At 44.7% G+C, this 12,405-nt stretch overlaps 1 protein-coding gene across 1 annotated transcript; it reads right to left on the bottom strand.

Annotated features, from left to right (window-relative positions):
• Nucleotides 1–5,826: 5,826 nt before the first annotated feature.
• LOC136488914 (putative AP2/ERF and B3 domain-containing protein Os01g0140700) lies at nucleotides 5,827–6,714 on the bottom strand. The gene has a single exon (XM_066485685.1). It carries the CDS (start codon nucleotides 6,712–6,714, stop codon nucleotides 5,827–5,829), a length of 888 nt encoding a protein of 295 aa, XP_066341782.1.
• Between the last annotated feature and the right edge of the window lie 5,691 nt (nucleotides 6,715–12,405).

Below are 12,405 nucleotides of genomic sequence, written 5' to 3'. Positions count from 1 at the left end.
GAAATAAGTCTTCTACAACAATTTAAAAATTGAATTTCAAATAGTATTTTAAAACAATAAATAATTTCAAATGGAAAAATTATAAACCACAAAGTTCTATAACTTTTCGAGATCTACAACTTTTATTTTGGTTATTTCTCTGTTCGATGTCATTTCAAAAAGTGAAATTTTTAGTACTTAATTTTTACTATTCGACGTCTATTTGTAGGGGTGGCTCATAACACCAGCGGCTCGTTGGTGAAAGCTTTGGAGCAGCTTGGGTACCGCTGGTACTATGCATGTTCAAGGCCCACCTCACATGGATTGCAGGGTCATCTGGATTTTGCTTTAGGAGATAGCCCATTTGCAGTGCAATCGTTCTTTTGAGGCAAAAGAGAGTGCACTAACTCATGCATTGACATACTTAAATGATGTGCTCGGATACGAAATAGGGGATGTTCGCTACATGATTATGTCATGGTACATGATAACCATTAGTAGTGGGGGTGCTCCACTTGGTGGGAATTTGTACTTCATCTCTACATATTAAGTCTTCTAGTTATGATGTATTCATATATCTTATATCTTGTAAGAAATGCAATGGCAATAAAAATTCTCTGGTGCATTATAATAATTATTGCCGAGAGGTTGTAGTAGCACTCAATAATTCACTGTCGAGTGTGCACTAATCCAACAATGGTGCCATGAGTATCACCACCAAGTTGAAGCATGAACCATTAGTGGTGTCATAAGTGTCACTACCGGTTAATGCTCCAACCCAACACTGACACTCATGATAACACTACTGGGTGATGCGTCCACCTGACAGTGATACTCATGAGATCAGTGCCGGCTGATGATTAGAACCGGAGGTGATAGCGTATTATCAGTGTCAGTTCGTGAAACTGGTAGTGATAAGCCATCTCTATCACTGCTTATTATCCTCTGCGCCAAAAGTAATTTCGGCAGTGATGGGGATTTTTTATGCAACATTGTCTTCTAGCTTCTACGAGCGAGATATTAAAAATGATTGTGAAAGCCAACTAATATATCTTCTACTATTTTTAGAGACATGAAAAACTCATTGATATATTAAGCAATTCTTTTAGGAACTATTGAAGATGCTGCAATAACAATAATCTTAATACCTCACACTGAGCCGTTAAGTTGGAAGCGAACTGAGCCTAGCTCAGTTGGTTAGGTTCCATGTGGTGGAACCTATCCACTTGGATTAAATTTCTCGACTTGGCATGGGTACTCGCATTTTTCTGGATTTATTCTAGGATTTAACGGCGTTGTACTTTCAGTGGTAGGCGACGTTCCCGTCAACAGCGAGATGCCTGTGGTGACTTCGTCAATCTTGAGATGTAACAGCATAGTCTTTCGGAGGTACTAATAGGGGTAGGGTTTTCGTACGTGTATTCATAGGGGTAAGTGTGCATGCGTGTTTGTGGCAGAACCACCTATTGTAATGCCTCCCAGAAGTACTTATCTTCTATTAGACACTAAGTACTCAAGGGATGACACTAAATTTTGCAGTTCTGTCGAGCACACCCTAAGGGAGAACCCGAAAATCCACAATTTTCCATCAGGATCACAAATGAGAGAATAAAGCTTATAACATTTTTAAGTCATTTCTTACATCACTTTCCATGCAACATCAGAGAATAATATTTATTGATTATAACAGCGAAATATACCCATGTTATCAGAGTTATGAACAATCTAATTTAACAACAGAATATAAAAATGTGATCAGAGTTACAACGGAAATAAATATCTATTCATGACATGATGAAGCATTGATATATAAACTATGACAGCAGATTATAAAACTTCTATTTACAAAAAAACATTTAGTGAGAGTTATAAATAATAACTATGATCGCAGCGTAAAGGAATCCTCTGTGAGCCCACCAGGAGGGATCCACACACAAGAGTCAGCTCTAGCATCCGCCTATCACCTGCAACAGGGAGAAATAGAACCCCTGAGTACTCAATTATACTCAGCAAGACTAACCCGACAGGAGGAAATAAAAGACTCCAAGGATATGTAAGGCTATCTGGCTTGTGGATTTATTGCATCTACATGAGCATCACTAAACGTGCGTCCTTATATTTAATTTTATTAGCAGTCAGCATTAATTCATTAACTAACTATTCTATGTAAGCACCTGTGCTACTTTCAAGCAGGTGGTAAGCAATCAGAATTATTTTACCACCTTTCATCTTTTAGTTCTTACTACGGTGCTAGACTTAGACTAGTCGTACCGGATTACCCGATGATTCGCGAATCAATGTGCCCAGCTGGGTACCCTGAAACACACGCCCCGCTTGTACCCCAGGCACAAGCAAAACCAACCCACTACCCTCCTGTAATGGGGTCCAGGTCCCCGTCCAAACTTGGACTTCAAGCCCCCGCTCCTGAGTCCCGGACTCAATGCGGTGCTTAGACCTCCACCATCGCCGCCTCCAATCAGTCAGTCCGAAAAGAGTCGGAACCCATGACAAGAGAGCAATGAGCCTTCCCACGCCCATACACAAGTATGTGTTTAGGATAATAAGTCTGTGACCTACCTAGAGCCCAATACAACGGTCAGTCCTGTGTCGGAACAAGTGCAATCCGAGCCTCGCTCGAATGCCAAACCAAATTCAGATCCAAAGTACCATTCTGCCCCGTCTCTAATTATCATTCATATATATATTCCATGTGATCGTAATATAATAACAACAATAATATATTTCCTATCTCTCGCAAGTGACAGGCAATCGCTCGACTTCTACTAGAGTCCTGTAGCTTAGCAATCTACAGGATCCTGTCATACTAGTAAGACTCATAGGATAAGGATGTATATATATGCAAGTGGGTTTCATTCAACTCCTTAAACTTAATGCACAAGTATAAAATAAAGTGCAGAATAAGAGGGGTTATGCACTGGGGCTTGCCTGGATAAGATATAACCAAAAGTTAGCATTTCATCGTGGTGACACGATCACCAAGGCACCATCTTTTCTGCTACTCCGGTCGTCTCCACGATCCATCGTTGTTCCTATTATGATATACGTGGATGCAACGCATAGATGTAAATAATCAACGACAACCAAAACTCTTAGAATTTTGATTACGCCTCACAAGCTAACGAGATAGCTCTAACATGCTAGTCTACGTATCCATGTTGTCGAATAAGGCGTTATTTCCCAACAAATGTTTTAGTTCTACAACCCCCAAGGTGTTCCTCTATTTCATTGATTTAATATATATTTGAACTAGGCCTCATTAGCTACCTTAGTAAATTAATTATCCTAAGTTACAAAAATTATAGAGCGCCCATAACAATACAATGAAGCTACTATAAAATTTTCAAGTCTATCACTTGCATCATTTGATCACAATAATTCCTACAAAATGATATCTTAATAATACTAAGCACTTTAAAATAACCAGAGCAACCCTAAAACCAGCACCAACTAGATGAACAAAATCCATTAACAGACAGATCATGATTTTATGAACCTAACAAAATTGGTTTCACTATTTTTGGATATCTATGCGATTTTATAATATTTACCAGAGATCCGCTCAGAAATAAAATTAACAATCTATTTCTAATTCCTCCTAAAAAGGAAAAACCAAAACCAGACCAGCGCGGCCCAACCTGGGCGCGGCCCACACGCGCGGCACGCGGAAGCGGCCCATGTGTCGTAGCCCACGGCGGAGCCCACGCGTGCCCTGATCATTTAAGCAAAAGCGCCCCTAGTCTTTTCCCGACCTACACCGCAACCCAAACCCTATTCCTCCCTCTCTCAGCCCTCTTCACTTAACCCCCTGATGTTTCCCAAATTTTTGCGCACACCTCCCCGAGTCAGGGCATGTGGCGGCGCGATGGGCAGCGGCACTGGGCGGCTACACCAGCGAGCAAGGCTCGCGCCGGCCCCATCTAATTGGCCGACCACCATCACTAACCTAAACTCAAGTGCTACGCGGCGGTGGGGGACAACGGGGCTCGCGGGCGAGCGCGGCCACGACGCGCGGCCGCCCATGGCGGAGGCGCAGCTATTCCGGCTAGATAGCGCCTCGAAAGGACCAACCGGCTGGCGCCAGAGCACCACAGACTTACCACAACACTAGCCGAGGCGATGGTTGACGCAGAGGAAGTCCGTGGTGGGCTGGCCATGTGCGCGCGATGAGCTTGGTGGTGAGCCATGGCGGACACGGCCGCGTCAGCGATGGTAGTGAGGTGGTAGAGGTTCGATAAAGTGCGCCGGGTGACGAGGGAGTTGAGGTGGTTCTGTTGGCGCAGCTAGGCGAGCTCAAATGGCGCTGGGATCGGGTTGCCACCCGTCTAGGCCGGGCACGGCCTTAACAGCTCGGCGGCGAGGGGAAACGGCCGATTGGGGCTTGGCCGAACTCAATTGAAGGCCGGATGGGATTGGGCGGGCAGCAAGCTTAAAGATGGAGCCGGAGACGACAGGAATCGGTCGGATGTGACCTCTCCCCGGTTGGACTTTACGGCGGCGGCGCGACTGCGGACACGACACGGATAAAGGAAAGAGGGGGCGGCCTGGCTCGGCGCGGCGCACGTAAAGGCGGCGGTTGGGAGAGATTGCCACATTGGCCTGCACGGCCATGTGTCGGTGCAGCGGGGGTGCATGTGCGCGGGGTAGCGCCGTCGGACCGGTCTGGCAACGACATAGAGCAGCAGGGCACGAGCAGCAGCAGGGCAACCCATGTGCGCGGCGATGTGAGCAGCAGCGGCAGCGGCAGCGCGCGGCAGCGACAGCGGGCAGCAGCAGCAGGGCACAGCACCGCGCGATGACGAGAACCGAGCGGCAAAGGTTGGCAGCGGGGTGGCCGTGGCCAGCCGCCGTCCGGCAGGCGACCAGCGGTTGGCAGCGTTCGGACTGCGGCCACGCCACGGCCAAGCCGGGCGGGCCCGGCCAGCCAACACAAGCACTAACCTAACAAACCCTTATGCCATTACATGGTACTAACTATGATGCAAAACACTGAGCAAAAACATTACTATGGTATTTAACCCCATTTTCTTCAATTAATTCCTCAAAACAGTATTATTGAACTATTTCTAGACTTAGAAAATTTACGTTTGATTAAACAACCACTAGCACTTTTGCACTCATTTTTAAATAGTCCAAACTTTAGCAAACTTCACCAACAACCATTTCACAACATAGCACACACTTTATACCAAACAATAGAACCAAAACATTAGGGCGTTATTTAACTATTTTGCATTTTATAAATTGTCAAAAAGTGTACTTTCAACACCACTTCAAATTTTTGCCGATTCAACGAAAAGGGCTAATTTTAATTTCCAATTTGATTTTTGAGCTTCCAAGAACACTAGTTAACAACCTTTGTTTTCAAAAATTAAAGTTGCACTTTTCATTTATACCATTTGCTCATCACCTTTACTTAAGCACTACACACAAGCTATATTTTATTTTTGTTTATAGAAATTGCTTTTCATGCCAACGATTAACACAACTTATTCTATCCTTTTTGTCACGATTTTTATTAGCACCTATTAGCATTTACGTAACTAACTCACTATATTGATAGGTCTATCTCTCAGGCCATAATCTTAGTGTTAAGCAAGCTTGTAACACCAGAGGGGTTATAGTGTTGAGTGTCTGCGTCTGTACTCGTGTAATTCACAAAAAAGAAAATGCAGATGGATGGACAATAAACTACACAAGGTGGAGAGGACACCATACATAGGAGTAGACCCTACGCGTCTACGATCAGATTAGATAGATAGCTCGGATCAAGAAGGTCGACAATGATGTGCTAATAGCTAGCTTTGGTCATTTAGCCAGCACGTACGTCTAGGCTGTAGCAATATCAACGCCGAACAGCATGACGGCATGGCAATCAACGGCAATAGCATCAGCCTTGGCATCTTCCGGCTTCTTCTGCGTCTTCCAGTAGTCTATCTGCATCTGCTTGTACGCCCCAAACGTCGACCGAGAGAATGCCACTGTGTCCCCAGCTTGGAGGCCCTTCTCCCGAACGAAGCGTCTCCATCCCTTGGTGATGACGTACATCCGGCTGGTCGCGCTGAAGGAGTACCTGAACCGCCACGTCTTGCCGGAGCCGTCCACGAAGTCGATGAGCATGCCAATACGGGCCGCCATCATGGGGTTGCGGCTCAGAAACAAGTGCTTCACGACGTGGTGCTTCGGCACGACGAGGCGGTTGAGCTTGCCGACGTCGCTGGGCGTCAGCGCCTTCTGGAAAAGATGTTCCCGCACCCACGTCGTCGCCGGCTGCGCACGCGCTGCCTGCCACAGGCTCGGCTGCACCTCGTCGGAAGACGTCTGCATCTGCAAGGTCGTCTTGACGGTCACGGACTTGAAGCTCATCGGCTGGAACGCAAGCTCGCCGTCGTCCGTCGCGCACTCCGCTGAGAAGTTGGCGACGCCGCGTTGGCAGCGGCGCGCAGGCGCAGCCAGGTCGTCGTAGCCGCGAGCCGGGGTTTCTTCTTCAGGGAACGTGCTCATCCACTTCCGTATGGGTCGTTCGTAGGTTTGGGCGCCGCACCAGCGCCCGTTCGAAGGCTGCAGCATGACGCCATTGATGAACCGAGACGGTGGAAGTTGTTGCTCCGCCACCTCGACGTCGGCACCGTCTATGGCCGCCAAGGCCATTTTGGTGCTGGACTCCATCATCGCAGCAGTATACGTTGCGGCGGCGGATAGCTTCGAGAAGGACATGTTGGTTGAGTACTCTCCACTTTGTCCTGCTAGGCTGCTACTATTTCGCTAGCTACAGCTACCTACGCAAGGTCACGGTTTGACGAGTATACATATATAGTGTGTGTGTCTTGTCCATCCAGTTAATTTAGAACCTGTACATATGTTTCGTCACGTTTATTGTTCCCAATACCATATGTTTCTTTATTCAGTTTTTATTACTTCATCGGGCTGTCATTTATGCCCACTAGTACGTAGAACATTAGCACCAGCTCTTCCATACCTATTTCTACTGACGTTTAAGGCTTCCGTCAGGCCAGGGAAAGTCGTAAACTTCATGGGGGTCTTCTTGATATGCTTATTGATGTTGTTATTGAGAAGGTGCAATGGCTAATTTCTTTCTTTGGGTACAGAGAAACTGGTTTCTCAGAAGCATTGGAGGCAGCCAAACGAATTGCACTTGAGCTAGATATCGGCACAACATTTCATAAAAAGCGAGAAATTAAAAGAAAGACACAATATGACGAGAACCTAGATGACACAAATGTTGCCACACAGTCTCTAGAGGAATTATTTAGAACCACCTATTTTATACCTATTGTTGACCAAGCTATTGCCTCGCTTACGAGATGATTTCACTACCCTAGATCTGGACATCACTGCTGGTTCAAAAAACCCACTTCACTGCCGGATTTTGAACCGACAGTGGCATACCGGCAGTGATGGGGGGTTGACATCACTGCCGGTCCTTAAAAACCGACACTGATCTACAGGAAATAGTGTCGGTTCCTGGCTCCGCCCGGCAGTGTCCAGTTGAACAACACTGTCGGTTTGTGGTGCCAACTGATAGTAACGGTGGCTTTAAGAGTGTCGGTTCTTGGATCAAACCAGCAGTGTTGAGCAAGCCTACACTGTCGGTTCATGGATCAAACCGGCAGTGTTGTAGTAAATATTAGTGTCGGTTCATGGATTAAACCAGCAGTGTTCTTGTAACTATCAGTGTCGGTTCATGGTTCAAGCCAGCAGTGTTGAGCAAAACAACACTGTCGGTTTGCTTCTAACCGGCAGTGATGGTTACAACAACATTGCCGGTTTGTTGCTAACCGACGGTGATGGCCCGTTCGTATTTTATTGTTTTACAATTTAGTTTAATTTATATTTTTTTGTGGAATCGGGTTTTGCTTTATATACGCTACGTAGACGATAGGTCCATCAATATTAAACATTACAAATGTTACGATTACAATTCAAATGTTCTTATCTACATCTCGATCCCTCAAAATAAAAAAGAAATGTTCTTGGACTTCACATATGCTTCTCGGACTTCTTACAATAATCTGACGAGCCGCTCTAGGCCATACTGGTCCTTGTACTTCACGGATTGTGCAATGGAAAATACTCCATCTTTTTCCAATACCTCGGCTAAGATAAATTTTGCCAGCTCCAATTGTAGTGCGACGATCTCCATGTCTAGCAACCTTTCGTGCTTATATTTCTTGCGCTGTCGTTCAAAAAAGATGATATCCAAAGAGGAATAGTAAATCATTTTGTTGAATTATTAACAGACATAAATGAAATAGGGATTATACACACCAACTTATCGGCTTCCTCCGATTTTCCGCCGATGTAGCGAAGCATTGCCCACATTACATAAAACCCGCATTCATTGTTTCCCGCCGGCTGTGATAGATACTTCCCCTCCATTTCGACAACCTTGAATGGGACCGACGTCCCACCGATATGCCTTCTTTGGACACTGAGCAACATTAAAAGGAGAAACATTAGAAAGCGTTATGTGTGATTAGAAAATAATAGTTATTAGGATCGCTTACTAATTCAGCACTGCCACCAGTGCATCGAGATGATGAAATGGTTTTTTCTTCGAGTCCCACACCTCGAGCAGATTTTTAGCAAGATTAACACAAATGAAGACAAAATGGTTGCTACAATCATAGAATCCTAATTATCGAATAATCTTAACGAAAAAAGAAGCATAAAATTAAAAGCCGAGAACACATACTCGCAGTTGTAGGCTAGAAGTATGTGGGTTTTCTTCTTCATCGTGAATTCATCGAAAACAGCAATCAATCTCTATTTCAGGTCTTCCACGTCACGTCCATAGAGGCTTAGACATGTCCTCTCATTGACTCGCATGGGGTCCAAGAAGCCTATGTAATCCCATTTGCTTTCTAGAATGCAAAATTTTGCTATACACCTACATAAAATTATGGGAAGTGCTCAAAAGTTAACAATTTGTGTCTCAAGAGAGTAGTTAATTATAATATCGTGCGTGTAGGGTACTTACATAGTCCACAGCGTCAACATTTGAACATCGAGAGAGCGTTTCTGATATAGCCGGAACAAGCACTCCCACTCGACATCGAACTTCTCTTCTTCAGGATATTGGAAAACATGTGGCGAACGGATAATAACCTCAAAACCAAAGTCGTCCGTCTCTGTTGCTTGAGCCATGTAATATTCATGTAACTGGCGCATATATGTTGTCAGATTTTTATACTTATGATCGGGAACCAAAAGATTGCCCCTTTCATACTTCATTGCCGGTGTTCCCGTCCCTTGTACATCATAATAGATGTTCGCGGCCTCTTCCATGGTTAAATCAGGGTTGTCTTCGACTAACTTTATAATGTTCCTTAAATCTTTATTGTGTATTTCTTTGTCTCTTGTTGTAGCGTATTTATTCGTCTCTTGTTGTAGCGTATTTATTCTGTGTTTGCCTTTCGAATTCGGACTTCAACAAAAACGGAGGCAGTGAGGCACATAGATCGAAGAAACTAACACAATCTTCCTTCGAGATGTGTGCTGTAAATTTTTCTTTCATCAAGGTGGTAACGCTGCCACTGAACGACCTTTTTCTTTTCTGTTGGTCCACTTTGGGAGCATTAGCAACCGAATCCAAGGACCTTTTCCACGACTGCGAGGATGTCCTTGATCTTGTTTTGGGCTGAGGTGGAGGAGGAGGATGACGACGAGAATTCTGTTTTTCCAGCGCTGATGAAGATGGAGGGGGAGGAGGAGGAGGAGGAGTCTCTTTTCTCGGGGCTGATGAAGATGGAGTCGGACGAGGAGGAATAGAAGGAGACCTCTGTCTTCTCGGGGGTGATGGCTCTGGATGAGGAGGGGAGTGATCTCTGTTGGGAGATGGTGAGTGATCATCGCGGGTGCGCGAAGACTCGCAGTCGTCCTCATCATCAGAGGAGAATTGATGGTCAAGCTTAATGAAGCGCTTGCGCCAGGCCACTTGAGAGCCCTTGTTTTGACCAAGTTTTGGCCTGTCTTCCGCTACGGGGTACTCAATGGGTATCTTGTTATACTTCTTATCAAGTATTCTGTCAATGGTGATGCGAGCGTACCCTAGTGGAATTGGGCGGCCATTAATTGTCAATGGTCCTTCACTGCCGGTTTTAGCCCAGCCCCAATTATTTTTTTATTTTCAAGCTCATAACCGGCAGTGAAGGTACATCACTGCCGGTTCTCACAAATTCGGCAGTGATGAGGCCGGCAGTGATGTGCAAATCTGGCGTAGTGTTTGAACAATATCAGGAGTACCAAAAGAATTTTGGTTTCTTATTTACTTCCGACTCATTGCAGTCATTGGATAGTAACAACTTGGAATCTTCTTGTGACAATCTTGAAGCAGTCCTTAAAAGATATAGGAAATCTGATATTGATGCTAATGAACTATATACAGAGTTGAGATTTTTTTAGAATTTCATTCCAAGAGAAAATATGGGTCCACTTGAAATCCTTAAGTTTCTAAAGCAGCATGATTGTTTTCCCAATGCAGCTATTGCATATAGAATTTTATTGACCATTCCTGTGACTGTTGCTTCAGCGGAGCGGAGCTTTTTTAAGTTGAAGCTATTGAAGTCATACTTGGATTCTACAATGACACAAGAAAGACTTAATAGTTTGGCTACGATAGCACTTGAGAGTGGATTGCTCGAGAAGATTAACTATGAGCATATTATTGAAGATTTTATTTCAAAGAACACTAAGAGAATGATGTTATTCAAGTAAAGATTAGTTCAAAAGGTACTATTCTTAAAATATCACATTTGCTCTACAATATATACATTATTTTGGCTATATTTGGAACTTTGATTCAGGCCTCACTTAGAGCTTTGAACAGGGCCTGTAAATCTGACGGCACTGTCTCTCACCACCATGGATGTTGGTTGTCAAATGATGATTTAATGAGCTTCGAGAAATCAGAGTGTATCTTCTTGGAGCCATCTAATCAGCCGAATTATCTATGGTAATAAATTATAAAAGTGTGTTAGGATGTAATAAAATCTATGTTATATTGAGTGTAAGATAAGATTACTTACAATGGTTGAAAACGGGAATTGGGCTAGCAGCAAAGTTGGCCTTGATGGCACAGATCCAGGGAAAAACTCGGGTGCCTCAGGAGGAGGTTGGGAGATCTTGCATGTCTGATCATGTACATACAAGTTTCACATGTATTATGTTGTAGGTACATATACGTCATCCACCTCTCATGATAAGAGACTAAGGTCGGATCTCCCTCTCGTTGAGTCAGCAAGTGTGGGCGCAAGCCACAAGGTGTTGGAGTTCAAGATGAAGAAGTAAGACAGTCCACAAGTGTCCGAATCACAAGGTTAGGTTTTGTGTCTGCTTTTGTCTGAGTTCTGTCCACTTTTGTGATTTTCATTAGAAGTTCATGTATTGGTGTTCTTTCAGTGGATGGTAGTCGAGGCCAATTCTCATATTGGGAGGAAGAATATGTTGATATGCTAAAATGGTGCCTGAAGAGACTGAGACTGCACCTGTGCATGGAGAGGTGCAAGATGGTGATAAAGCACCTCACAGGGATACTAGTGTTTGGAGAAGGCCTTCAAGATTGGGTGCTTTAGATTCCACAATCTTGCTCCCTTTGAGGATTGAGATGCAGATCTACTTCCTTGACCCTCGGAGGTAGAAAGATTATGGAATATAAAGCACCTCACTGAGATGTTGGTGCAAGTTCACTACCATAGGATTTCTTTGAGGTGGCGGTGGGCTTTTTTGATTGGAGGTGGGCACCCTTTTTGCCTGCCTCCATTATCCCCAGCCAGGCCAGCCTCCCAAGCGGCCGCCTGGGTTAATGTTTAACGGAGGTGGTTGCCTTAAAGGGACCGCCTCGGTTAATCACCCATTAACCGAGGGGTTATCTTATAGCAACCGCCTCCATTAATGCATTAACGGAGGCGGTCAACGTTGTGCAATCGCCTCCGTTGCAATGCCCACCTCCATTAACCCATTCTGCCTGCCTCCAATAAGATTTCTGTAGTAGTGGTTTTGCGAGGTGCTCCTTCTAGGCCGTGAGAGGTGCAAGGATGAAGATAGAGTACTTCTTGGTGATAAGAAAAGATATAGTAGCTCATGAGTGTGTGGATTCAAGAGTGTGTGGATTGAGCCCAAGAGGTGCATCCATACCCCGTTTAAATAGGCCAACCTTGAAGATGGAGAAGTGCAAGTAATGGTGATGCAACTGTGTTGTGGATAGTTGGGAAATAACTCACGTTGACTTTTCCGCAGATTGAACAAACAGTCATGGAGGGCTGGCGGTCATAACACATATCCCAGTCGGCTCGGCTTTTCATATGACCGAGAAAATATCATTGCCGTATCTATTGTTAACCCGTCGGTGGTAGAAGTTTCAACTGTCGGTTTCCTTCCTTTGGAGGC

This window comes from Miscanthus floridulus, chromosome 10 (assembly GCF_019320115.1).
Source record: "Miscanthus floridulus cultivar M001 chromosome 10, ASM1932011v1, whole genome shotgun sequence".
Taxonomy (NCBI): Eukaryota; Viridiplantae; Streptophyta; class Magnoliopsida; order Poales; family Poaceae; genus Miscanthus; species Miscanthus floridulus.
This window is presented reverse-complemented; position numbering and strand designations above follow the sequence as displayed.